At 62.4% G+C, this 27,401-nt stretch overlaps 1 protein-coding gene across 1 annotated transcript; it reads right to left on the minus strand.

Moving 5' to 3' along the window:
* Window positions 1-2,050: 2,050 nt before the first annotated feature.
* On the minus strand, window positions 2,051-21,355 carry TMPRSS2 (transmembrane serine protease 2; the record flags this gene model as incomplete). The annotated part of the gene is made up of 12 exons (XM_084232766.1): window positions 2,051-2,233; window positions 2,641-2,783; window positions 4,511-4,606; window positions 5,224-5,399; window positions 6,355-6,526; window positions 7,593-7,636; window positions 9,697-9,807; window positions 11,303-11,429; window positions 14,663-14,782; window positions 15,336-15,422; window positions 19,553-19,763; window positions 21,341-21,355. The coding sequence occupies 12 exons, from the start codon at window positions 21,353-21,355 to the stop codon at window positions 2,051-2,053; spliced, it is 1,485 nt and encodes a 494-aa protein (XP_084088892.1).
* Between the last annotated feature and the right edge of the window lie 6,046 nt (window positions 21,356-27,401).

Consider the following 27,401-nt stretch of genomic DNA (forward strand, 5'->3'; position numbering starts at 1 on the left):
GCTCAAGAGGCAGCACGGAGCGGGAGTGAGGCAGGTGTCCCTGGGAGGGTCACCTGCCCAGGTGTGCAGGGGAGGTCGTGTGTGCGGTGGCCTCCCCAGCTCCCAGGCTCGCCGGCCAGGCTGTCACCCCTGCGGGGTTAGAAGATTCCTAGTCCCCATGGGTGACTATCAGTCATCACCCCGGAAAAGCTGGGCCCTTTCCTTCCGGCCTCCATCTGGGGCCCTAAACATGAGCAGCCGGAAGTCCGGGGGGACAGGCTGAGCCTGAGAGCGGCCCCCAGGCTGCCTGGCCCGTCCCTCTCCCACTGAAGGTGCCGGGCAGTGGACGGCACCAGCACCGTGTGCAGCCCCAAAGCAACCCCCAAAAAGGCACGGAAGGAAGAACCCAAGGGGCCGACTCACGCGGCTGCTCTGCCTGTGCAGAAGGGGCCTGCACCCAGGGCCAGCCCCGGAGGAGGGTGGGGAGCCTGGGGAGGAGCCACACGTGTGGCCTGCACAGAACTGTGGAGAGCGCCAGAAACAGACAAGCTCATGATTTAATTAGACGGGGAACCTCAAATCACTCGTAAAAACACAGTACGCATAGGGAGGCAAAGTCAGTCCTTGGTTTTCTGGTGGACCCGGGTCAGGACAGGGCCGTGCCGATTAGTTGTTTGCCTGTTTAAAAAAGAAAAAGAAACGGTGTGATTTTCTTAAGACAAAAAAAGGTGGAAAATTATGTCCCCCTAGGTTGAAAGGAGACGCTTAGCGCCCCAACGAGCACGCTGGCTGGGACAAAGGGTCCTGCTTCGGCAGCCAGGAAGGGCCGAGCGCTAGGCCCAGCGTGGAACGGAGCTCCAGGAGGTGAGATGAGCCTGTGCAAAGGCCCTGGGGCGAACAGAAAGTGGCGGGTGGGGAATCGAGTCCTCCAAGCAGCTGGAACACAGGCCTCTGGGAGAATCAAGCCTGACCCTCGCCCTCGTACCCCCAAATTCCCAGCAGCTACAGAAAGACAGAAAGCACAGACCCTGCACGTGCCGGGTTTTGCTCGGCGCACACGCGGCGCTACAGCCTAACTGGTAAGACAGGCCCAGGAAGAGATGAGCCATCGCTAATAAGAAGGTAGAACAATTCTAACCACACCCGGCAGTAAGAGTTACGTGAACGGGGTTTCTCTCGCAAAGCATCTCACTGTGGACAGCGTTTTTGGGGCTATGGTTGGCCGAAACCTTGGAGAAAGGGGCCATTTTCCTCTTTCTGCCACTCTCTCTCCTGCAACCCAGACTTTTTATGCTGCGGCCGGCCCTGCTGGGCTCTGGGGTCCCCTAGAGCCCCCAGTCTTGCCCTCTTCATGAGGGAGACACCGGCCTGGCTCTGGGAGCACCCCCCCACACACACACTGAAGCCCCTTCAAGAATCAATGCGTTCATGGAAACTGCTCGGTGCAATGTTTTTCCTTTTCGGTACTCAACAGTACCGGAGCCCCCTTTTGGGTGAGGCCTGCCTACACCCAACCCAGGGCTAGCCCTGGCCCTGCCCCTGCTGCAGGTCTTGAACCCCATTCCTTGTTGTCTTCATGCCTGGGCCTGCCTGACTCTGAAGGGGACTCGAGGGAGGCTGTCTCCTCAGCCCCCGCAGGGCCACGAGGGTAGGGAGAAGTGGGCAATGCCCTGGGAGAGAATAGGGCATGCAGAGGGGTCCTGCAGTGGGGATGCAGCCGCCTGCCCCGCCCGTGGACATCGCCAGACTTGGCCTCCCCAAGGTCTGGCTGGGTGGACGCAGTCAGCTGAGCCAGAACCAAGTGCGGCCAGCAGGGCACAAGCCAGATCTGGTCAGCTCTGCACCCCACACTCGTCGGGGGAGCCAGACCCCCAGCCCGTGTCTCCGACCAGCCGCCAGATGCTGCTTGTCAGCCATTTCGCCCGTGCCCCTGGCAGGTGGTGGAGGGGAGGGGTCAGAGGGCGTGCGGACCGCAAACCCGAGGCCAGGAGGCAGCCTGGACATCACCCGCCTGCGGCAGTAGTCCCTCCCCTGCGGCCGGACGGGACCGCCCACGGCGCTGCCCAGGGCATCAGGCAGCGGTGGGAAGAAGGACACGCACCCGCATCTGCCGGTAGATCCAGTCGGTGAACAGCGTGATGTTCCCGTACACCCCGGGCCGGTTAGGCTTGGCGCAGCCGGACCCCCAGCTCGTGTCCCCGACCAGCCACCAGATGCTGCTCTTCAACGTGACCAGAGGGCCTCCGCTGTCACCCTGGGACAAGCAAGTCACAGACAGATCACAGCGCAGTCCACACCCTGCCGGGCGCGGGCAGGGCCCGGGGCTCCAGGGCGTCACCCCTCCTCCAACGAGGCAACGTGAACGGGACCCCCAACAGACTCCACACCAGCGGGGATCAGCCGGCATCGGATCATCTGGACCACCAGCTAACGGGCACCCAACACGTCACTGTCCAGGTGTTTAAATAGTCAAAGTATGCATTTCCCTTCGCCGACGCCTGAACAGAGTCACGGCCTCGTGGAGAAGGCAGGGGTGGGCGTCACCTCCCACAGCCGCCCAGCGCGGGCGCCCCGGGGACAGGCGTCGCGCATCCATACGGCGACCCGGCCAGGCCCAAAGGTTGAGGTTTCCTGGAGGGGTCGATCAGCACTCGAGGTCACCTGGCAGGAGTCGATGGTCCCCTGCAGGTAGCCTGCGCACATCATGGCCGGCGTGATCAGGCCGCTGTAGACGGCCTTGTTGTTGCAGCGCCAGTTCTCGATGAGGCGCACGTTGGCCACGTTGAGCTCGTCTGAGGTTTGTCCTGCCGCACAAGAGACCACAGCGCTCGGCTGCAGCAGGTCCCGCGAGGAGCTCCCAGCCCCCAGCCCCCAGGGACACTCCACACGCACACACACGCGCACACGCACACACATGCACACACACAAACATGCACGCATGCACGTACACTCACATGCACTCTCGCACACAAATATGCATACACAGAATACACGCCCTCATGCATGCACAACATGCACACATAAACATGCACACATGCATGTACTCACACGCACGATTGCATGTATATGCACACACATGCACACACGCACACACAGCATGCATACACTGTCACACACACATGCACACTCACACATACACACACTAGACAGGCAGCCATGCCTCCTCCCCTCCCAACACCAAGCCCTCCCCACACAGCCGAGTCACCCCTACACCCCAGAGCCTGGTTGAGAATCTCCTGCCTCTGGAGCCACAGAGCTCCGCTGTGTTCCAGAACTATCCTCTCTCAGCCCCAGCCACTAGTTCAATTCTCCTCCTTCCTCGCCCCCTCTTCCCTGGACCCTGTGGGGGCTCCCTGCCTTCCAACAACCTCCATCACCCATATTGTCTCCCTTCCAGCGCCTGCCCATCAGACCCATCTTGTCTGGACTTCAGCTCGGATGGACATCAGGCTTGGCGTGCTCAATCTCCACCCCACCCCTGGAACACCCCAGCTCTGGAAAGGGCACAATGTGCCCCAGGGCCCGCTCCCTTGCCTCTCACTCTCTTCCCTGCCCACCTCGTCCATCAGCAGATCTGGTGTCTGTTCTCCCATCAGGTTGTCCCGGCTCCCTGGCTCTCGCTGGCTAAGAGCCAGTCCCCTCACCACAGCCCATGAGGTCCCCCTACACCCCCCCTGACCTCAGTCCTGGCTCCTTATGGCCCTGTGCTCCTTAGACATCCCTGTCACTCAGCACCAGCTCATACACCACCTCTGCCGAGCAGCCTTCCCTGACCACCCCTCCAGAGCAGCCAGGCCTTCTGCTGCTGGGAAGCCCGCAGTCCTGCTATTTCCTGTGGCCTGGCCACGCTGTCCCCCGGCCTGCCCAGGAGAGCATGAAGGTCCAGGCAGGGGTTCCCGTCTGCTCCTGCTCACTGCTGTACCCCCGGCCCACACGAGGCACCCCATAGGGGCGTCCATTCTCCCTCTTGTCCTGGTCCTAGAGGCTGCGGGCCAAGGCCCCGACACCACCCTCACCACCCGCTGCGCCCCATCCCCACCCTTTGGGAAGAAGGATGCAGACAACCCATAAAATGTCTCTCTGTGCTGCCAAGTAATTTCAACTCCATCAAAAGAGGGCAGCTGGGGCCCCTTCATTTAAAACTAGTCTCTGAGGTGAGGCGAAACTATCACCGAAGGGAGCGGAGCAGCAGGGGGTGGGCACTCACGGCAGAGCTGCCCACACACCCCAGGCCAGGCGACCATGCCCACCGTCCCTGAGCCGCTGCGGGCACGCCCAGGTCCAGGCAGCCGCAGGCAGCGCGGACACAGACACAGGCTGTGTGCTGGGACAGTTATTAAGACACACACGTCGTTCTATTCGACCCTGAAAAGACCTGTCAGGCAGGGCAGGCGTGACGTTCCCCACCCAGCAGATGGGGAAACTGAGGCACAAAGCCATCCGATCACCTGGTAGCAGAATAGGGTGAAAACCCGGACCTGCCACTTCCCAGCCCAGCACCCTGCTCCGCGGGACCTGGCCAGGGCCTCACCTTTCTCGGAGGTGGCCCCCCACCCGGAGGTCCAGCAGGACTGCGTGGGCTCCAGCATCAGGCCTGGGTTGGGCAGGCACACGGGCCTCACCCTGTCTGTTTCAAGCAGAGAACACCTGTGAGCCGGGACGGGTGCGCCAGCCACTCTCACCCCCAGACCCGGCCCGGGGGGCGGGGGCCTGGCACCACCCCGCCCCACCCCAGGAAAATTCTGGATTCCACCCCACTGTCCTCCACAAGCTGCCCCAGAGGCGAGGCGCTCCCTTCTGGAGGTTAAGCCCCTTGTAAATGGAACTACCTGCTTTTAAAAATACACAATTAACTTTTTCAAGCTTAAATCTGCAAGAAACAGAAATTCAAAAAGAGGTTTCTCAGTGAGAGAGAAAGAAAAGGCAGGGGTGAGCCGGCTGGAAAGCGCCAGTCCGGGCTGGCCGCCGCCCGACCGACTCCCCTCTCAGGCAAGCACTCTGTGGGAGGCGTGAGGTTTACTTCTGGACCCACAGGCGTGGAAGGACCTCGGATGGTCGAGACCGGGAAGCCAAGTTCGCTTTTCATCTTTTAAATTAAGCCTCATGACCTCAGCGTGATTCTGGGCTTGCAGGCCAGAGCGCTTCTCAGCTAAAGGCACACGGCCCGCAGAGCCCTGGCTCCCCGCCCCTCCACAGTCCACCCCTGGCCACCCGCAGGGCCCCGGCCGCCTGAGGGCCCAGCACCGTTGAAGGTCATTGGCGCCTGCAGCTTCATCAGGGCGATGTCGTAGTCCTTGGTCTTGGTGTCGTACTTGGGGTGGACGATGACCTTCTTTATCCTGTGTCCGGTCCCGAAGAACATGAAGGATTGCCTCAGGACCCCGGCGTACGCCGTCCAGTACCACGGGTTGTTGAGCGGCCTGGAGGGTGAAGAAGACCCGCAAAACTCATTTCAAGAGCCTCGAGCCCAGACACCCCTCCCCAGGCCACAGGGAGGCAGGCCAGACGGCTCAGGGCCCCCCACCCCGACTTCATCCCCTACCCCGTCCCAGGGGCAGCTTCCGTCCCTCCTTGGTGATTCTCTCCAGCCTGGACCCTGGAATTCCCAGGCCCCTTTCCCTTGGGCCTGAAGCCCCGAGGTTCCCGGCCTCGTTCCTACAGGACCGGCTAGAGCCTTTCGCCACCACAGCAGGGGCTTCACGGGGGTCCTGAGGAGCAGAACCAGGGTCTAAGGCCATGAGGTGTCACCGTCCCCCAGCCGTCTCCTCTGGACAACCCCAGCCCCTCGGGGCCGTTGGTAGCAGAAGCGCACAGCCTGGGAGACAACCGTGCTTCCCTCCCCTCCTGGGGCGAGGCGGCGCACCTGGCCCACAGGCCTGCACAGGAGGGCCACACCCCGCACCGTCCCAGGCCAGCAGGGCCAGGCCGGCCCCCACAAGAGCGAGCACTGGGCCTACGGCTGCCCGTCTACACGGACGCCGGTGGCCAACCTCACCTGGGCCAACCTAACTGGGGCTGCAGAGAACCTTCTGGCCCAGCAGGGAGTGTCTGGCCCTGGGTGTGTCTGGCGCATCCCTCCCGGAGGGCACCCAGGGGGTCCCCAAGCCATCAGGGCTTCAAGGAGGGGAGGGGAGGTGGAGAAGAGCACCTCCGTGGAAGAATTCTGATCTCAGTGACCCCCCAGTCTTGCTGCACCCCACGTCTTCCAGAACCCTGCACGCATGGGACCCCGACCCAGGCTTGCTCAAGCCCGGGACCAGCACTGCTCCCTGGCACCCGGCACCCCTCCACCGCGGCACACGAGGCCAAGCCAAGACTCCTCCCCCTGCCGGGGCCCACCCTGGCCCGCGCCCGCCCCGGCCCGCGCCCACGTACTCCTCCACGCAGTGCGCCGCCGTGATGATCCAGTCGGGGGAGATGATGGAGCCCCCGCAGACGTGGATGCCCTGCACGTGCAGGCTGACCTGCCAGGGCCAGTCCCCGGGGCGGGCTTTGCTCCCGCCCACGATGCGGCTCTCGCGGGTCATCTTGGAGGACACCCCGCACTCTGAAGAGGAAGGGCAGCTGCTGGGAACTGGCCTGACCCCACGCCAGCCCCCGCCGCCCAGCCCAGGGCCCCGTGGAGGAGGCGGCGGGCGCTGCAGGAGCCAGTCTTCACCAGAACGGGAGACGGCCTTCCTGTCTGAGCCCTCACCCCCTCGCCCCATCAGCAGAGAGCCTGTCCCCCCAGCCCCGGATGGGCCCCAGGGGTGGGGGCGCAGGGGGAGCCTCAGAGACCCAAGAAGCTCACTATTGGAGCCAGGTGGGAAAGAAGGGCGAGGGCAGAGAGCGGGGCTTCCCAGGCAAATCCCTGGGTGTTCAAGCCCCTGCCTGTCCTCGGTCCCCCCAACATGGAGGTCAAGGCCAGACGCCTCTAAAGTGTCTCCCCATGCATCCCTCGGCTCTGTGCCTCCCTGGGGGTGCTGGTGCCAGGAGGTGGAGGCTGGCCGGGAAGCTCCTGCCGGCACCACAGGGACAGCATGGCCCACCCAGCGGCCCTGGGAGCTCCCCCTCTTCCAAGTGACCGCTGAGCTGCAGGCCCAGGCCCTCACGGGACACAGCGCCCTCCATTGTGGCAGCAGGCTTGGGGACTGCAAGTAGCCCCACGCAGAGAGGTAGGCCAGAGGCCGCCGGCTCCGCCTCTGTCGGGGCACAGGGCGCCGTGGGGTCTCAAGAGCCATCCCTGTGGGGCCAAGGCGCCTACAGCCTGAACCCCAAGAGTGGACGGCGGGTCATGCTCTGTGGGGTCCTATCCACAGGCTCACACGGATTCAACCACACGTGACATCAGCGGCTGAACCTGCAGACTCAGAGGTGAGTCTGCCACACGCGGATTTGGAATGGGGGAGGGCGCGGGCACCCCATCCCCGAGTTGTTCCAGGAACAAGTGTCCCCCAGAATTCCACAAAGGTGCTCCCTGAGCAGAACCAGGGCGCCAACAGAGACCTCGGGGCTGGGCCGGCCCGGCCCTGTCTTCTTCCCGCTCCTCACCCCAGACACAGGGGACGGGGGGCTGGTTTCTGAGGCGTGGAATGGCCCCACTCAGACCCAGCCAGGAAGGCGGCTCCACTCACCCACGCAGCGGAGCGCGACCACGGTGTTGGAAGGGCAGGCGTCACTGCAAAAGAAGACAGGCCGCGGGTCACCCTCAGGCAGGGAGACACTGAGAAACGCGTCTCTCCCCAGAGTCCTCACGGAGGGCGCTCGGCTGAGAGTCAGACAGGAAAGTGACCCTGTGGAGGGCGCAGCGGTCCGTGGTCAGAGCAGACCCTGGTCAGAGCACCGGGCTCAAGTCCCGGCTGTGCGACCCTGGGCACAACCTCCCCGTGCCTTGGCTTCTCCCACCTGTAAAACGGGGTAACAACGGCACAGACTCAGTCGCATTAACCACCAATTTTATTCTTGGGGTTTAAGTCGCCTTTAACCTCGTAAGGAAGGAATTAGGCTCCTGCTTCTACTGTACACTTGCTACAAAAAACCAGAACAACCAATACCCTGGGAGTGCAAGAAAAGCTACTTGGGAGAACATTCCAGGTTACAGATGAGAAGCGGTGACCCCCCATCTGGCACAAGTGCGTTTCCCGAAGGAGCCGAGGACGAAGCAGGCTGACGCCAGGCACCAGCGGCGAGCAGAGCCCGCTCCAAGCACATCCACACCCAACCTGGGCACCGAAGGGGCAGGACACGCTCTTGGGCATGGACTGACAGGAACTTCCTGGCCACACAGTGACCAGGACCCCCGGGCCAGCTAACACGATGGCCGCGCTTTGCCAAGCCCGGCAGGGGCCGGCCACACGCCGCCCGCCGCCCAGAACCGTCACCCGCTCCAACAACGTCGCTCCACAGACAGCGGGTTCCTGGGGCTTCCCCCGGCGCCCACGAGCCCGCATCCTAGACTGAGTCCTCGCCCGGGGACACCCAGGTTCCGTGACCACAGGTGTGTCCAGGGACGCTGGCTGGGGACAGGGGGCCGCAAGTGCCCAGAGCGGACACGTCCGTTGAGGGAAGACGTTTACTAAGGGCGACCCCTCCGCGAGGCCCGCTGGGCAGCACCGGCCCCGGCTCACAGCGGCCGCCCAGGGGAGCCTCGCGGGCGTGGAGACTCAGGGCAGCCTCTTCAAGAAAAGCAGTTGCCCTGGACCCCACAGCACCACGAGCCAGCAACAACCTCCTCTTCCCCGTGAGCCCTGCAGCTGCTGTTGGAGCCACCGATGCAGAGACCGAGCTGCCCGGGCCTCCGCAGCAGCCCCCACACTGGTTGGACAGGAAACACCGCACCCGCCGAGCCTGGGCAGCTGTGCTGGGCCCTGGCGGCACGGCCTGCCAGCTGCTCTGAGGTACACCTGGCCATGCTCACCCCTTGTCTGCGCATTCCAGGCTCCCAAGGCCCAGGGGACACCAGCCCCAACGCTGCAGCCACAGGAATGCAAACCTGCCTCCACCTCCACCCAGAGAAAAGGAGGGGGCATGAAGAGCTTGAGCTCCCCCAAAACACAGCGCTTGGCCCCTGGCTGGCAGGGGGTGGTGGCTGGCAAGCCACCTGGGCTGAGCCTGGGGACCTGGGCGCCCCGGAGATATAGGTCTAGGGTCTTCCCTTCAAGAACATTTGGATGGCAGGGACAGCGCAAGGCACTGCAAACGGGCAATACGAGCAGGGAGCTGAAGCCCCTCCCCTGCCCCACTGCTGACCAGCAGGCCGCCAGGCACGGGACCTGGGCACACCATGACCACTCTGGGCCAGCGGGCTGTGGGAGTACAGGAAATGCTGGCTGACCTGGACCAGCTGCTGCAGCGGCCAGACCCAGCACCGCCCACCCCTCGGATGGCAGAGCCCGGGCAAGCTGGGTGAGCTGATCCCCTGGGCTGGGGCCTGAGATGTTCTTCCGTTCTTCGGGACACCCCGACGCACAGCAGGCACAGCTCCAGGGCCTGGGAGTGAAGACATTGAAAGGTGGACTCCCATGACGGCTGCGCTGTCCGCTGGCACCCAGGGCAGAGGGCACAGGGCAGAAGGCACAAAGAAAACGGCCGATGAATGGTCACTGCTCCGGGAAGGACCAGCCAGGTCAGCACCCAGCAAGAGACTCCGTGCACGCCAGAGCCACAGGCTGGCGACCTCAGGCTCAGGACAGCGGTCCCCAGGCTCCTCCTCTGCAAACGAATGAAGAAATCCCACACCTGTGGTAGAGCTTTTTGTAGAGGTCCATGTTGCCGGCGCTGGAGTTCAGCTTCATGAAGCTCGTGGCCCCGCTGTCATCCACGACTCCTTGGCTCGAGTAGAAGCTATTCCTGCAGCAGAGAGAAGGTGAAGCAGTGTGACGCCAGCGCCATCACCCGGCCGAGGGCACCCTCCTCCTGGGTGGCCTTCGACCAAGAGGGACCTTGGCGTCGTGGGAAGCAGCCCCAGGCCCCATCAAGGACACTGCATGTGAAGTTGCCCCGTCCCTGCGCCAAGTGGCAGGGGAGGGCCACCACCAGGATGCTTTACGGGGCGCGAGACGCCCCAGCTAGTGTTCCCGCAGGTTCTGAGGGCCAGAGGCTTTGCCGTGGCATCCACCTTGCTGGGGTGGCGGGCTGAGCTCTTCCCCAGCTAAGACAACTTTCTGGCAAGTGACAATCCATTTTGAAAACTGGCATACAAGAACACCCCGGGATTACATGGAGACCACATGGGCACACACCCAAGGAAGGGAAGGTGGCAGTGAAACCACACAGCAATTGTTCATAGGACCCAGCAGTCCCCGTGCTAGAAACCTACCCAAAGGAAGTAAAAACACTCATTTGAAGGGACACATGCTCTGCCATGTTCACCCAGCACTATGCACAAGCACCAGCGGCAACCACCCCCGCGCCCAAGGAAGAAGAGTGGATGGGGAAGGTGTGGTCCACACACCGTGGAATATTATTCAGTTGTGAAAAAGATGAAATCCTGCCATTTGCCACAAGATGGATAAAACGGACAGTGATTTCCTTCTGACTTAGTCAGAAGGAAAAAGACAAATATTGAATGATTTCATTCATATACAGAGCAAAGAAACACACAAAAGCAAAACAAGATTAAAAAAAAAAACCCAACCTAGAAATCTGACTGCAGATGGAGCTACCCAAGGGCAGGGTGGGGAGCAGGGAGCATAGGGACACAACGCAGTGGACCGTGGTGGGGGGTCACTAGGGCATTGGTGGTGGGTGTGGGTGGTAACATGTATTTGTAGAGGGGTGACCTGTACCCCTAAACCATACACAGTGTTGTAGACCAATGCTACTTCAATAACCACGACTTTCAAGAAAGGACCATCACACAGCCTTCCCCGCGAAGCCAGCCTGCCAGCCCTCCCCACAAGACACTGTGAGCTGGACACCTGGGCCGAGTGCCCCTGCCTCCTCTCCCACCTTCCTTGGCTGCACCCCGTAATCTACTGTCTCTGGTATGAAGCTGACAATCAGTTCTCTCCCCTTAAACTCCTCCTACAGCCGTGCAGTGAAGGTCAAGCTGCCTCTGTCCCTACAGGCCCTCCCCAGCCCTGTTCACACCAGGTCCCGGCCGGCATCTAGACCTGGGGATGGTGGCGCTGGATCCCAGGAGTGGACGCAGGCCCAGCAGGGGGGCAGCGAGCCTGTGCCTCACCTCCAGGAGAGGCAGGGTGGGGATGGCGGGGCCCAGCTCTGGAAGCAGACAGCTGACCCCGCACTCACACAGGCACTTCCAGGCAGGCAGAGGGAAGTTCTGGGCCCTCTGACCCTGCAACTGACCCTGGGCGCCGCGCCCGGCAGGGCCCACACTCACCGGTAGCCCATGTCCTGGCAGGCGGCCCGGCCGTAGGCGTCGCTCCAGCCATCCTGACACACGGGGTACCAGGCCTTCCTCTGGGACGAGTACACCTGCAGGAGGAAGCTGGGTCCGTAGAGGCGAACTGCAGAAGGAGCATGTGTGTCTCAGCCAGCGGAGCTGACAGCCGGCGACCCAGCAGCCCAGCACCCCGGCTCCCGTGGCTGGAAGTCTCCCCCTCCGGTGGTCTTCCCCGGGGAGAGCGCTCAGTGCCCCGCAGACTGAGAAGCAGTGTTCACACGGAACCCACGCACGGCGTCCTTAGTGGCGTCAGCCACAGAGCCCAGGCTTGGGAAATAATCCGAGTGGACAGATGGCCGGCCCTCCGGATGCAAGGTCCTGACCCCGTGGGCGTGGGCACCCCCAGACAGCGGCCTGGACCCCAGCTCTGCGGTCTGCTATGGCCAAGGGAGCGCGCAGGGCGGGGCGGCGAGTGGGCTGGGCTCAGGGGTGCCGGGGAAGGGAGGCTGCTCCGTGTGGGCCTGTGATGACGTGTCTTCACCCATCCGCCGCCTTTCGCTGTCCAAGTGGAAACATGCTGTGTCCACACACGGCCGCAGCTACGCGGGCCAACAGTCAGGAGCAGGCGCCGGCCGCCAGCTGGGCGGCAGGAGTGTCACCGAGAGCGGACAAGCTCCAGGCCGGGGGCAGGACCCCCACTTAATCCTCCCTGAGGAAGACGCGGTGGCGACCACCGACCACCTCCAGGTGTAAACAGTGGGGGGTGGGAATCGTCACAACCTGCCCTTCGCTGCTTTCTGCACTTTGACCTTCCTGCATATTTTAACTCTAAGGTGTTTCAATGAATAAAGACTCAGACAACCGAGACAGGCCCTGCCCAGAGGGCGCTGCGTGTGCCTGGCTAGTTTCTCTTGCACGGGCGTGCGACTCCACCCCAAAATCTCCCTTCAAGCCAATGGCGACAAACGCATCATCGCCGTAACAAAGAGGAGGCGAGTCACCCCCAGACGCTAGGGCTCGGGAGACAAGCAGGGCGGCGAGCTGCAGGGACAGACACGCTGTCCACGCAGGAGCGGAGGCACAGGAGACCTCACAGTGGACACTGACAGCCGGGACCACGGCGCCTCCAAGGTCCTGGCCGGGGATGGAGACCCCAGGACGCCGCCCTCCCGCACAGCCTGTCCGCGGCCACCTGTATTTACAATAAGCGATGTTGGGGGACCACGCCTATGATGTGCCCCCGGGGGAGGGCAATGTGGGTACACAGCCACCAGCGCCGTGGAGTTGGGGTGCCTGGTCATGCTGGGTAGCGCTCACGAGAGGAGACAGTCCCTCAGAGAGAGTCATCCAGAGCAGAGCCAAGCCCTGGCATGCCAGAGGGGGCCTCGGTTCCTCATCCTCCAGGACCTCCCGCGCCCCAGCAAACATGGCCTGCCATCGCCCCAGGCAGGGCGTCAAGGCTGGGAGCACCCCTCCACCCCCGGTGATCCCTTCAAGGTGAACAGGCTTCCCCTGGTGGCTGGCCAAGGTGGCAGGGCAGGGCCCAGACCGTGGCATCTCCTAGGCCACCTGGCAGGCACGCAGCCGCTGGAGTCCGGGCCGAGGGGCTGGCAGTGCCCCGTGTGGGCATTAACACTTCTGGCAATTTCTACAGCAACGAGTTGAAGGGCCTGGACTTCCTCTGGGAGTGGATGAACACCAGCCCCATCTGGGGCCCCGCCCCGTCCTGGCCCCGGCAGCAGCTGCCCCAAGAGACCCACCCGCCCCGGCCGCCCCGGCCCCGGCCCCAGCCCGCTGCCAGGCGTGTGACGGCATCTACCCCCGGGACAAGAACACTGGGCGGTGGTGTCTGCTGCCTCGAGGCTGCATGGCTGACGCCTCCAGGAAGGTGTGCTCGCGAGGGCACAAGCTCGCGCGGTGAGCTGGCAGCGCAGGGCAGCCCGGGCCGGGAGAAGAGGGGGCGGGAGAAAGCCAAGACCCATCGCTACAGAGAAAGCAGCTCACGGGCTGTGGACGCAGGCGGAGAAGAGCGTGAAGAAGAACGTCGACGGCTCACAGCGGCCTGCGGGGGCCGGGCCAGCCCAGCCCAGCCCCAGAGAGCTGGCTGCCTCCACTCGGAAAAAAAGCGGGGGGCATTAAAATTGGGGAAGAACTGGCCAAGCGGTTCCCTTGGAAAGGGAATTAGTGGGAAGGAGCCCCCACTTTCCACTGCGCGCCCTTTGTACCATGTGTGGGTATTGCCATTCTAAAGGTTTGGTTTGTTTAAAAAAAAAAAAAGCCAAAAGCAAAGAAACAAAAAATAAAGGACGGGCCCTCCCTGGAGGCGCAGGGTTAGTCTCAGCGCTATCAAGCTGTCCGCAGCCTCTGCAGCACCCGTTCCATCCCCAGCCAGGGAGCTGCCCACAGGGCGCAGCAGACCTCTCCTGCCGCCCGCTGCTCCCCTCAGCAGTGGATTTCAGTGGATCCGCCTGTTCTGCTCCCCGCTCTGTCTCTGGTGAATCCTCTCACCCCCGCACCTCTGGCCTGCACCCCAGCTCTTGTAAATAAATAGAAAATAAATCTTAAAAAAATAATAAATAAAGGGAGGATGAAAAGAAGAAGGGAAGGGAGGAAATTCTTCCCTCGTGTGGCCTGGAGTTCTCGTCCTCCATCGCCGCCCAGGGGTGTGGGGAACCCCCAGATGCCCTGGGATATGGGGAACCCCGGGACTGGCAGCTTGGGGCTCAGGCGGCTGGGAATACAGAAAGGGCCCGAGTCTCTGCTGCTTCGGTCGCGCAGCGAGTGCCTTTTAAAGCCTGGGCGGTTCTACGAGTCGTGTCCGCATCATTCTCCCGCGGCCCACGCGATCCTGAGAGTTTTAGGAAAAGCGCCGCTGGCGCAAGGGGGTCGGTTTCGGTGTTTGTACAGTGGGCGGGCACCTCAGGCTGGGCCGGGCGGGCGTCTGCTCAGCTTCCCAGGAGGCCAGAGTCCCCGCTGGGCGCTGCCCACAGCTGTGCGCCTGGCGGGGGCGGGGCCAGGGGTGTTCTGGAAGCCGAGACCGGCAGGTGCAGCCAAGAGCTCACGGGCATCGCCCTGGCACCCCCCTTGTGCTTTGTGATCCGAAATGAATATAGTATTTTCCAAGGAAATAATAAAAGCCGTCGCCGCTCCCGGACAACAGATGTGTGTCCCGAACCTGCAAGGCAGCTTGTGCAGAGAAGAGCGCGCACCCCGGCTGTGGGGCAGGCGGCCCGCCAGGGGTGTTGCCGGTGGTGGTTAAGGCTCCCCTCGGGGCCTCTGACTGGGGGGGCGGGGTGGAGGCCGGGCTCAGCCGCCAGCAGGGAGCCGTGACCCGGGGTAGACGGGGCGCAGACTCACCGCAGCGGTTCTCGTCCTCCCCGCCGGGGCAGTCCAGGACCCCGTCGCACCACTGTGAGGGGCTGACGCAGGTCCCCGAGGAGCCACACTCCATCCCGGAGAAGGCGCATTTGTTCGCCACTGCAGAGAGGGGAGACCCGCCAGGCTGAGACCGGCAGGTGCCGCCAAGAGCTCCCTGGTCCCCGCGCCCAGCACCCCCACCCCCGCCAGAACAAGAGGGAAGAATCTCTGTGCCCGAGCTTTAACAAGGAGGCGCTGAGTGCCCTGCAGGACCACAGGACGAGGCTGGAGGCAGCCAGGGCCCCGGTGCCTCTCCGGGGGGGGCCAGAGGAGAGGGGGCCAGTGCTCAGACCCGGACGATGGTCCCACCTCCTGACGGTGATGTCTGAGAGCCAGCGGGGAGGGCCCCCTGGCCGGGGAGGCCGGCCACAGTATGATCCCCGGGCGGGGAACCAGGGTCTGAGTGCCCCAAAGCGCTGGGTAAATTCCCCACTTCTCCACCGGGGTCCTCCCCACAGGTGCCGGGGGTTCCGACAACCCGCACACGAGAGACCAGGCGAGTGGGGCCGCTGAGGAGCCCCCCGCAGCCCGGGAGGGGGTTCCACGTGTCGGTTGCCAGCAGAAGGGAAGAGGAGACAGCGTCTCTGGGAGGAGGCGTTAGCCCCGCACTTACTGTACTTCCACAGCAGGAAGCCGGCCACCCCGCCCAGCACCGCCAGGATCAGCAGGACCAGGGAGATGCACAGCGCCACCTTCTTCCCTGCGGGGAGAGCGCCGTCAGCCGCAGGCTCCGGAGGACGCGCCCAAGGCCCGCGGTGCGGATGCAGGAAATGACACCCCTGCGCTCCCGGGGCGGCCCGTCCCTCCAGGACGGGGGAGGCTGACTTCGTGGGGGGCAGCAGAGCCCGCGGCGGTCATCTAACACACGCGCTGGCGGGGAGGGGCGGGCAGCATGGTGGCGCCTCCCCCAGGCCAGCCCTGGCGTGGCCTCCGGGCGCAGCCTTGGTCTCAGCAAGACTGTCCAGCCAGTGGCCGCCCGCCCGCCCCTGCCCGTTCGCGGGACCGGCTACACGTGGCTGTGTCACTTCCACGACGACCGCCGCACGCGTGTAAGTTACGTCAACTCCAGGTCGCCTGAGGCCGTGGCTCCCGTGGGGCCAGGGCTGGCGCTGGACATTCCAGCACTGTGGAGAGCTGCTGGCAGCCAGCGCCAGCCCCGACCCCCAGCAGTCACGTTGGGCTCACGTCTCATGGAGAATAGGGGCCTCTCGGGGGGGGGGGGTGCGTGCAGCCACCACGGCGGGCAGTGTGGGTTCAGAGCACAGCCCCGAGGCCACAGCTCCACTGCCCCCACATAGCTCAACCTGAGGTGAGACCAGGGATGGCACACCTGTGCCCGACACCTGGCGAGACCGCAGGAAGGGCCCCACCACCAACGCAACGCCCCGGCCAGCAAGCCCCGCCCGGGAGCTCCCAGGAAGGAGGGTGGAGGGGTAGAGGGGAGAAGCCCCAGGTGGACCCCCAGCACCTGAGACAGGCGAGCAGCAGGCCGGGGGCAGTGAGGGGCCAGGTGCACCCCAGCTGCCATGTTAAGTCAGTCAGAGCAAGAACTTCCACGTGGGACTTGGCCAGACCAGAGCGGGACCATCTGATGAGGCCCAGGCCTCGCCTCCCACTTCCTTGTCACATTCCGCGGATTCCAGGGCTGTTTTCCTGGCACTCCCGGCAGGGGTGTCGCTTGGGGGGCAGGCATGAGCTTGCAGCTCTGACAGGTGAGGCCACCGGTCTGGGGTGAGCCTCTGAGAATCCGAGCCACAGAATAAGAAGGTGGCAACGCAGGCGGGGGACAAGGTAGTGGCCACTTGCCCCGCTGGCGACGGAGGACCCGCCCCATGGACACCTGCCTCTGTGTTGTTTTACCTGAGATCAGGCAACCCGGTGGGACAGGTCAGGGCTATGACACGGGGCGCTCTGCACCCCTCTCGGTGTGGGTCAGTCGGCACACAGGCTGGGCCCCCTGTCCTGAGGGACGGAGCCCCACCTCTGGGGTTAGGGCAGCTCGAGCTGGAGCAGCCCCGGTCGGCTGTCTCGCTAGTTGGGATTAACATGAACTCACGGGTCACTGCCCTGGTCATGATCGGCTTCGTCTGTTGTGGGCTCAGCCTTAGTTTCTAGAGTCAACCTGCGTGGCCCGTGTGGAAAATGCCAGAAACAAGTACTGGTGAGGCTGTGAGGAGAGGCTCGTCCTGGGGGTGGGGACGGGCAGTCCAGGCTCTAGTGGGACAGATAGACCCACAGCAAGCTCTTCTGTCACCCACGGGGCCGAAGGACACGGGTCCCTACCCAAAGCCACGGGCGAGCAGAGCCGGGTTCCTAACGGAAACCTCAGGCTTCAGTTTAAAGGATGTATCAGCGTGGGCTGTAACAGCTGCACCCCACTAGGACAGACGGTGGGAAGGGGGTGATGGGACGTCCATACTCAATTTTTCTGTAAGCCCGAAACTACTTCAGAAAGAGTCGATTAATTTAAAATAACAGCTCCGGACCTCCCCGGTGGCGCAGCGGTTGAGCGCTGGGTGGCGAAGCTGCCCGCGGCCTCTGTGGTGCCGGTTCTATCCCCGGCTGCTCCCCGGCCACTGGAGGAGGGTCCCGCATGGCGCGCAGACCTCTCCTGCCGCCCGCTGCTCCCCTCAGCAGTGTCCTTCGGTCCTTCTGCCTGCTCTGCTCCCCGCTCTGGCTCTGGTGAATTCTCTTGCCCTCCCACGCTTCTGACTGTACCCAGTGCTTGTGTAAACAAAACAAACAAACAAATTAAATAAATAAATAAATAAAACATGCCCCTCTAAAAATAAATAAATAAATAAATAAATAAAATAAAATAACAGCTCCATGCCAGCCACGGCCCTCCAGGCACGTGCACTCCCCTCGGCCCTGAGTCCACGCGATGCTTTTAAAAATAACACCAGGTAGTTCACGAAGTGAATTTTAAGTCCGAGGGCATTTTTTTTTTTTTTTTTTTTAGAGGCATGCTTATTTATTTATTTGTTTGTTTGTTTGTTTGTATTTATACAAGCACTGGGTACAGTCAGAAGCACGGGAGGGTGAGAGAATTCACCAGAGCCAGAGCGGGGAGCAGAGCAGGCAGAAGGACTGAAGTACACTGCTGAGGGGAGCAGCGGGTGGCAGGAGAGGTCTGCACGCCATGTGGGACCCTCCTCCGGTGGCTGGGGAGCGGCCGGGGGATCGAACCGGCGCCGCAGACGCTGCGGGCAGCTTCGCAACCCAGCGCTCAACCGCTGCGCCACCGGGGAGGCCCCCGAGGGCATTTTTATAATGCAGAATCCCAGGCGGCGGCTCCAGTGTTTCCCTCATAAAGCTGCTCAGGGACGCCTGCCGCTGCCCCTGCCCGCGTCTCCCCTACGTGAGTGGAAACGTGTGGCTCCTTCTGCCCCAGGGCCGGGCAGTGCCTGATGTGAGCACCAGCCTTCAAGGTGCAGCCGCCAGAGGGACCCCGGCTGCTGACGCTGCCTTCTTCTTTGCAGAGGGAGGAGGTGCCAGTGCCCAGCTCTGACCCCTCTTCCCCTGAGTTCCTTCCAGCCTATGCGCGGGAGGGCGGCCATGGCGCTGAGCGCTGGCACTACTGAGCCTCAAGGAGAGCATTCCCGGCCACGGGGGTCCTTCTGTGCACCCTGGCATGCGGGCAGCGTCTTTGGCACCCACCCAGGGGTCGCAAGGCACACCCTCCTGTACTTATCACAAATCCAAACAGTCTCCAGACACCCTGGACTGTCGCTGGGGACCAGCATCACCCCCCATTGAGAAGCACTGGTCCCCACCTCCACGCCAAGCAGCAGAAAGACAGCGTTCCCCGCAGAGGGAAGAGGGACGCAGTGAGCCACACAGGAAAGACGGGCGCCGCCAGGGGTAGAAACTCGGGAATAAAAGGGGGCAGAGGTTGGCAGAGGAGTGGGGCGCAAGCCGTGTGTGAAAGGTGCAGCAATCGCTGAGAAAGAGCCCGAGAGCACCCAGGGGTGAGGGGGCAGCAGTGCATGAGCCCCATGGTGGGCGCACTCTGGGGGGTCGTGGGTGGTGGGCACGTGGGGGGGCGGGGAGGGGGCTGGCGCGCGGGTGGTGGGCACACACCGGCGCGCCAACGTGCTCCATTGCTCCGGGTCGAGTGTGCGAGCTGCGTCTCCGTGTGGTGTCTCCCGGGACAGCAGCAGGACGAGCTGACAGTGTGCCGGCTCCACCTGGCGCGGCTGCACCCCAGCATCCCCCAGGGACGACGGCCGGGGGCGGCAAGGGTCCAGGGAGAAGGCAGGCAGAATGATCGGCCGAGAAGGGAGAGGCACGGGGCCAGAAAGAGAGGGACGAGAATGCACATTGTACAAAAGTAGAAAATGACGTTAAAAATATGTAAAATAAAATAACTAAAAATAAATTAATTAATTTTAAAAAAGAAAGAGATGGATGAAAATGAGAAGCAAAGGACGAACGGCTTCGATTCTCCCCCGCCCGCCCCGCGGTGTCTAAACATCGTGAGAACCGAGAGAGACGGCGCCCCACGGCCCTCGGCGGCGTCTGGAGGGGGACCTGCGGCTCTGGGCAAAGGCACCCTGGCCCGCCTGCATCTGGACCTCCCCGTGGACTCAAGACGATGCCCTGGGAAACCACGCGGCAGGAGGCAGGACAGCCAGCTGCAGAGGGCAGAGGACAGCCGGCGGCGGGGGACAGCCGGCGGCGGGGGACAGCCAGCGGCAGCAGAGAAGAGAGGGGAGGGCGCGACAGGGCCCGGCGGAGCAGGGGAGGGGGCAGCGCCCGAGAGCAGGCCGCAGGCTGGGGCACAGGGAGCCGGCGGGCGCCGTCACAGGCATCGGGGGAGAGGCCTACCCGAGGTGCACACGGTCCCGGGCGCGGACTTGGGTTCCCTGAGGACCACGGCCGGTGAGGAGTGCTGCGTCAGGACCCTGGAGGAGTACGCGGGCACCGCCGACGGGTAGTACTCGCCGCGGAGGGAGGGCTCGGAGGGCGGTGAGGGGCCGAGGCTTTCCGGTTGGTACCCATGGTTCTCATAGTAAGGCCTGAAACCTGGCGGCGATCCCTGGACGGGGAGAGAAGCTGAGTTGGGAACCAGAGTACCCCAAGGCCAGGCTCTCAGCCATCTCCCCCAGGGAGGGGGGAGGGGGGCTGCGGGTGCTTCTGGGGTCTGTCATGGTGCCAGACACCCCGCTAGCTGGAGTGAAAGTGATCAGCAGGGCCTCCCTGGCGGTGCAGGGGTTAAAGACGACACCATCCAGCTATCGCCAGAGCTGGATCCCCGATGGCCAGGGACCCTCAGGGCGCAGCAGACCTCTCCTGTCTCCCCGCTGCTCCCCTCAGCAGTGCATTTCAGCAATCTGCCTGTTCTGTTCCCCACTCTCTCTGGTGAATCCTCTCACACACACACCCATATCTCTGGCTCACACCCCAGTTCTTGTATGCATAAATAAATCTTAAAAAAAAAAAAGGAAAATGATCAGCAATTTCAATGGACTGTCAGTCGCTGGCTTCTCAAATTAAGAAAAAATGAATGGGTGACATAGCAGATTAGTCAGACATTGACAGAACAAGCGTGTGGTGGTTGAGAGCGAGTTGCCGCCCCGTACCTGCAGAACCGGGGGGCAGGAACCAGCCATCCCAGGATTAGGATGAGGATAGCAACACCGACCCTCCCAGGACTCACCTGCCACCAGGTGTCTGTGTTCACCAGCTCCTTGCAACCTGGCCGCAAGCCCTACAATGGCCCAGGGACGAGGGATCCACCCATTTTCCAGAGAGGAGTGTGAAGGGCCGGGGGCCAGCCATTTACCGCACCTCATAGTAGCCATGTCGCGTTGCAAGCTCCCCTTTGAGGTCTGTTCTCCCGTGGAGGGGTGTCAGCGTTTATCTTTTAAACGACTTGGGACCCCTGGGCTAGTGAGTGGCCGCGGGCAGCGCAGCACTGCTGGGGACAAGCGGGGTTTCTGAGTCCCGGCCCTGGGGGAGGACTTGGGCTTGGCTCTGCCCTCAGCGTTTATCCCCAGCTCCGCCTTCAGCTGGTTTCTGCCTCCCCACGGCTGCCTTCGCCAGGCCAGCGCCCCAGACCCAGCACGTCAGCTGCTCTGGACCCGTCCATCTTCCCTGCTCCTCGCTGTCCTGCTCCGCCCGGGGGGGGGGCCGCCCCGGGGGGCTGAGACCCCAGCCTCACCTGCCCACCCTGACTGCTCCCCTTATTTCTGTCAAGCCTGAGCTCACAGAGACCGGTGCTCTGAGCAGGGGCAACATCACGCTCAGAATTTTTAATGGGGCTCCGGGGAAGCGTGATCGGAAAGGAATGAGCCAGAGGCAGGCTGCTGCAGCCGGGCGGTTTAATAGCTCACCAGCGCTGCCCGAAAGTCCAAAGAGCACGACTTGAGACCAGAGCGGGAGATTAAAAGAAGGCAAAAAAATTGTAATCGCTAATCTTAATAGGGGTACAGAGGCAAAAACAGCCCAGAGCACACAAGCTCACTGTCTATCTGAAGCATCTAAGAACACGCCGCCCGCCCAGGCTGGTGGCAGCCAGGCCGCGCCAGCAAAGCCGCCCATGTAGGGGAATTCCAGCGTGGACTTGAACTTGAACGCGGACCCAGCAAGAATCTCAGTAACAGAGAAACTCACCGAGTTTAGCGCCATCCCGACGTGACCAGCAGCATCAGGTGATGGGAGGGTTTGGAACCTTCCAGAGGACCTAGGAGAAAGACACACAGGCGGTGCTGCTTCCTCTGGTGGGGTCTAGAGGGCAGATGGAGAAAGAAGGAAGAGCTTTCCAGGGGAGTCGCCTTTCCCCAGAACCAGCAGCAGCTTTGTGCTCACCTGCCCTGCTTACCTGCCCTCACCTTCACCCTCTTCCTGGAGCCACCTGCAGGGACGGGGTGGGGTGGCACCAAGGGCAGGGGTGCTGCACGAACACCCAGCGAGGTGAAGTCACACCTCAAAGTTCAGATTGTTTTGTGAATCAATACAAATTGTATGTAAAGAGCTAATCAGGGGCCTCCCTGGTGGTGCAGAGGTTAGTCTCAGCGCTATGAAGCTACTGGCAGCCACTGTGGCATGAGTTCAACCCCGGCCAGCCAGGAGCTGGCCCAGCAGACCTCGCCTGTCTCCCCGCTGCTCCCCTCAGCAGTGTAGCTCAGTGTATCTGTCCGTTCTGCTCCCCACTCTGTCTCTGGCCAATCCTCTCACCCCCTGCACCTCTAGCGTGCACCCCAGTTCTTGTATGCATAAATAAACAAAATAAATCTTTTTTTAAAAAAGCTAATCACCATGTGGATGGTCTCGAAGATTGAAGCAGAGAGAGTGGTGTCTGCCAACTTTGTGGAGGGCTATAGAGATATCTAGAAAGACAGTCACCGTGAAATGCCTTCCAGGGACACCCCACCTGCCCCCACTCTCCAGAGCCTGGCTCTGTCCAGGCTCCCTTTTGTCCCAAAGACCAGAGGAGCCTCCAGGAGCGAGCTTCGCAATCTCCGTGCCCAAGATGGCTCCAGGAGGCAGCGCTGTGCTTCCAGGATTGCCAGCTTGGGCTGGGCAGCCCACCTGCAGGCTCCCAGCACACAGCAGGTGCTCAGGGGCAACAGGAAGTGGCCAAGGCTGAGCCTCCAGGACGACCTCGAGCTGTGCCTTGGGGCAAGCTGACTCACATTGCAGATTCTCCCACAAGTCAGCAGCACCTGCCATGGGTGGTGGGTGTGAGGTAAGTGGATGCTAATGAGCTCCCAGAGCCCAGCCCTCCTTATGTGTCACCTACATTTCTGTTAAATGAACATGACCCTAAAGCTGGCAGATGTCAAACTGGGGCGGGAAAGACAGATCTGTGGTGTTTGCAGCAGGTATCAAGAAAGCACCCCCAGGCTCCGCGTGCAGCCAGCAGCTGTGAAGACCCAGCAGCTCAGTGTGCTCTGAGCAAAATTATCATCTGATTCGTTAAACTAAAACAAAGGAACAAAACACAAAAAATAAAACCCAGAGACACGAGCTGGCCAGGAGTAGGACGGAGGGTCTTCTCATCTTAAAACCTCTGAGCAAGCCCAGCCACAGGCGACGTCTCCTCACGTAAAGATGAAATATAAGAGGCCTCCCTGGTGGCGCAGGGGTTAAGTGTCAGGACTATGAAGCTGTCCGCAGCCTCTGCAGCACGAGTTCGATCCCCAGCCAGGGAGCTACCCACAGGGCGCAGCAGACCTCTCCTGACTCCCCGCTGCTCCCCTCAGCAGTGTGTTTCAGTAGATCCACCTGTTCTGTTCCCCGCTCTGTCTCTGGTGGATCCTCTCACCCCCCGCACCTCTGGCCTGCACCCTGTTTTTGTATGCATCAATTAATAAATCTTCAAAAAAAAAAAAAGATGAAATATAAGAGCCAGGCCCTCCGCAGAGCGTGGAAACCTTTCTAGATGGAAAATAAAGAGAAACCATTTGCTGGCATGAGGAAAGAGAAAGAACCATCCACAGGGACCAGGCTCCTCTCGGGCCATTAAAGCGGGAGGGGCTCTCGCCTGCCACCCCTGCTCTGCAGGGAACAGACTCCAGAGCCCCCCTCTCTGCCCTCCCCCCCACTCCGCACCTGCCCGCCTCCCCCGCTCTCCCCTCCCCTCTTGTTTAAGGAGGGAAAACCCAGCACCTTCCTAAGATCACTTTCCAAACAGTCCGCAGCCATGTCCCCAGCTATAGGTTCTGCTGAGGTTTCAGGAACTGAGAATTCGATCCCACTGGCAGCCTTCCCAGGCTCAGAGCCCTCTCAAAGGAGGGGAGAGCCAGGCTGGACATCCTCACTTCTGATTCATTCACGATCCCACAGTGGGGACAAGGAGCCAGGACAGGAAGGGGGTCGGGCAGCCACCACCTGGGCAGTGCAGCCGCCCGGGAGTCTCCCTCTGGCAGAAGAAAGGCCGGGCCTGTCTCCCGCGGGGCCGGGGCCGGGCTGGAGGAAGCGCTGGCGTCCAGAGAGTCCAGGAGCCGCCTCCCCAGGCTCGTCTGGACACAGGCACCGCCAGGCCCGCGCAGACAGTGGACCTGCCCTGTCTGCCCGGAGTGAGCGCCCCCGGGTGCCCGGAACCGACACGCAGCGCCTGTTCCGTGAAGCTTCAGGAGGGGCTGCCCTCCACGCCAGCCCACAGCCCTGTCCCGGAGGACCCAGGAAACGTGCCAGAAAGCTCCTCGCCACCCCAGCTACCTCCCCATCCACCTGGAAGAGGCTGGAGAGGCTGTTTCGGGGCTGAGTCACCCCTTCGTCACGCACCAGGTCACCATGGTGCCTGGAACCCCATGACAGGGTGAAACCGGCCACAGACAGGAAGGTTCTGTTTCCGCGTCTTCCCTTGACGGTCCAGACACACCTGCCGGGGCCTTATCTTGAAACCCACCCGCACGCGTGAGGCATCCACCAGCCTGACTTCCATCTAGGGAGGTGGGGGGCCCTCATGAAGCTGCGGGGGAGCCCGTTCAGGACCCACTGGGTGCTCGTTCAGGACCCCCCAGTGGGTGCCGACTTCCCAGACCCCAGAACGGGAGGTGAGACTGGGGCCCAGACAAGGACCCCGGCCCTGAGCTTCTATTTCCACGTTCTGACCGTGCAACAAGCCCCACCCCCAACACGTAATGGGGCACCCCTAGCCTCACCCCATCAAGGGTGTGGTGTCCTGTCCTGTCGGGGTGTCACGACGGAGTAGAGAAGAGACAGACCAGAGTCAGGAGCGACACGTGTAGGCGCAGGGGGCACAGCCGCGGACCCAGCAAGGAGGGGGCGCGGGAAGGGGGGAGGGTGGAGGGCGCAGGGGAGACGGGCAGGGGCAGGAGAGCAGGTGAGGGGAGACGGATGCCCGCGCCACCTTTCCTTCCCCCACAACACCTCGCTGTCCGAAGAGCAAACTTTTTAGGGCAGGAAGTGGGTCTGGGTTTTCCTTCACCCCCTGGGCTTTCTTTCACAGGCAGCTTCGTGCCATGCAGCCAGCGTCCCAACGAGTGTCTTTTATAGAGCTGGGGCACTGGCCAGAGGTGCAGGGGTGAGAGGACGCGCCAGAGACAGAGTGGGGAGCAGAACAGGCAGATCCACTGAAATCCACTGCTGAGGGGAGCAGCGGGCGAGTCAGGAGAGGTCTGCTGCGCCCTGTGGGTAGCTCCCTGGCCGGGGATTGAACTTGTGCTGCAGAGGCTGCGGACAGCTTCATAGGTTGTGTCTTAACCCCTTGCACCACCAGAGAGGCCCTTCAATACTTCCTGAGTTCAAAGGAGTGCGATGAGACTTAAGAGAGGGAAGGGAAGCGCTCGGAGTGGCCCCGCAGACCTAAGGTGACAGGCCCCCCACCCCCAGGCCCCCCACCTGTGTCCCGCAGGCCAGAGGAGTCCTTAAGTCTGCCAAGGCTGGGAGTCAGAAACAGCTTGCCCAGGTCGAACCGCAGTGAGGCCCTAAAGGAGCACAGCGGTTGCAGGGCTGGGCCTGTGGCTTTGCCAGCTGGGGTCCCGGCAGGAGGCACAGAAGCAGGACGCCCTGAGTGCACGAGCTGCCCTCCCGGCGCTAAGGCACCCTGACGGTGAGCGCGGAGTCACAGCGGCCAGAAACACCAGAGGCGGATTTAAGTCAAGGTAGGGAAACCAAGTTCCCGGCGCTTAGAGAGTTCGAATACCGCGGGGGTGGTCTGGGAAAGTGGGTTTCCTCACCAGCAACTCCTTGACCCAACGCTGGAGGTCATTTTGCAAACATCCTAGAACAGAGCTGGGCTTCAGTGGCAGGGCAGACTGTCGTGGTCAGGAGCTCCTGGCCGCCCCCAGGACAGCCTCCCTGTGCCCGTTCAGAGGGAGGCGAGCAGGAGGGGACAGGCCGCCAGGAGGATCCCTGGAAGCAACTTGCCCGCACACAGGGAAGTGACAGCCAGTTCATGCCCCACCCTTTCCCCGGGGGAAACACACTTCCAGCAAATGTGACCCGCGGCCACACCTTCCTCTCAGCCCCGCCTGAGCTCTCCGCCTGCCCTTGCGTGAACTTCCAGAATTCCACCTCCGCTACCACAAACACACGAGGCTCTTCAAACATCTCTGCTCTGCCTCATGAGCCCCGGGCATATGCACACGCATGCACGCACACGCATGCACACGCGCACAATGCGTGCCTGACCCCGGCCTCTGAACATGCCAGCCACACGCCTGGCATCCTCACTTCTAGCAGCCCTGGCCCCAGTGCCTCCCCACGCCTGTCACCTTCTCCCAATCCAAGTCACCGCACTGCCCCCAGGAGTCCAGTCTTTCTCCCAAGACCCTGTGCTGCCTGGACACCCCCAGCCTCCGCTCCTCTGCTCCTGCGCGCACCTGCCAGCAAGACAAAGCAGCTCCCAGGCCCTGACCCTCAGCTCAGCCCCTGGCTGCACCCAGAACTGCCCTTGCTGCTCCCTGAGACCCACATGTAATTGGGGCCAGAATGTTCAGGGCACAGGGAGAACTGTGGCCCCCCTTCAACATGCCCTGGCACTGAGGCTCTGCAAGTCAAGGCTCCCCAAGAAGGCCAGAGGGCTTCCCAGCCCCCACCCAGGAAGGGGCCCACCAAAGTAGGCCCAGTGTAGGGCTCAGGCAGGCGACACCTTTGCACCCCACCCCAGTGGCCTCTTACAGGCCATCGTGGAGCAGATCCAATGTTGGGGGGGAGTCGCTGGCAGGCACCCTGGAAAGTAAGGAGGGTGCAGGAAGAGCCACAAAGCCTCAGGATGGTGGGGACTGGGATCCAGGGGGGGCAGAGCAGGGACTGGGAGCTCCTGCAGCCCTGGTGCCCGGGAGCAAGCATTCCTGGGGGCAGGAACAAGGCCGGGGGTCCCCCTGGCTGCCTGACGTGCCCAGAGTCTGGCTGGCCCTCCTCTTCCCCAATCCCGACCAGCCTGCCTCAGTTTCCTTATGTTGATTTCAGTGTTATAAAGAGATGGGGGTGACGCCTGGCTGGAAGAGAGTGCCCCAACACCTTTGTGGCTGTTGTTATAACCGGTGGGGCCATGTGCGCCCCTCAGTGAAGGTGACTGGGCCCGCCCAGAGCAGCCCTGGGTGAGTTCCCACAACAGCACAGTCTTGACCTTGGGGTAGAATGGAGGGAAGCTGCTGGGGAGCAAACAAACATCCCAGCAAAGAACCAAGGCCCTTGCGGCTTAGGCCAGAGAAATTACATATATGCACACACGCTTGCACACACAGGCACACACACACACTCACATGGGCACACACAGAGCAGAAGTGTGGGCGGGCAGTTTCCAGTTTGGGGAACTTCCCCGGCCCTGGGGTATTAGCTCTCTGGGTGCTCCTTGCCTCTCTGACCTCATCAGCCCCCCCCACCTAAGGTTGCTGGGGTGAGGCGGTGCCACCCCCAGAAAGCTGGGCAAGCCCGAAGTAACCCCCCTGATCTCCTGGGGTCCCTGTCACCTGGCCCACCGGGCCCTCTTCTCCCCACTCAGCAGCAGCCCGCAGCCTAGGGGCCTCTGCCCCCCCCCCAGGTCCTGTTCCCTGGGGTCGCCCAGTGCGCCACACTCCCAGCCCCCTCCCCAGGCGGGGCTGGCTCCAGGGCACTTCCTGGAGAGCACTCCACACAGCTCAGGCTAAGTCAACAACCTGCCCCTCACACCCGCTTCTACGACTCTTTGGAAGTGCACTTCTCAGTTCTGTAACTTTCCATGATTTGGGGGTTCTCTACAGCTGGGAGCTCCTTGCACTCA

This window comes from Talpa europaea (assembly GCF_964194135.1).
Source record: "Talpa europaea genome assembly, chromosome: 4".
Lineage (NCBI taxonomy): Eukaryota > Metazoa > Chordata > Mammalia > Eulipotyphla > Talpidae > Talpa > Talpa europaea.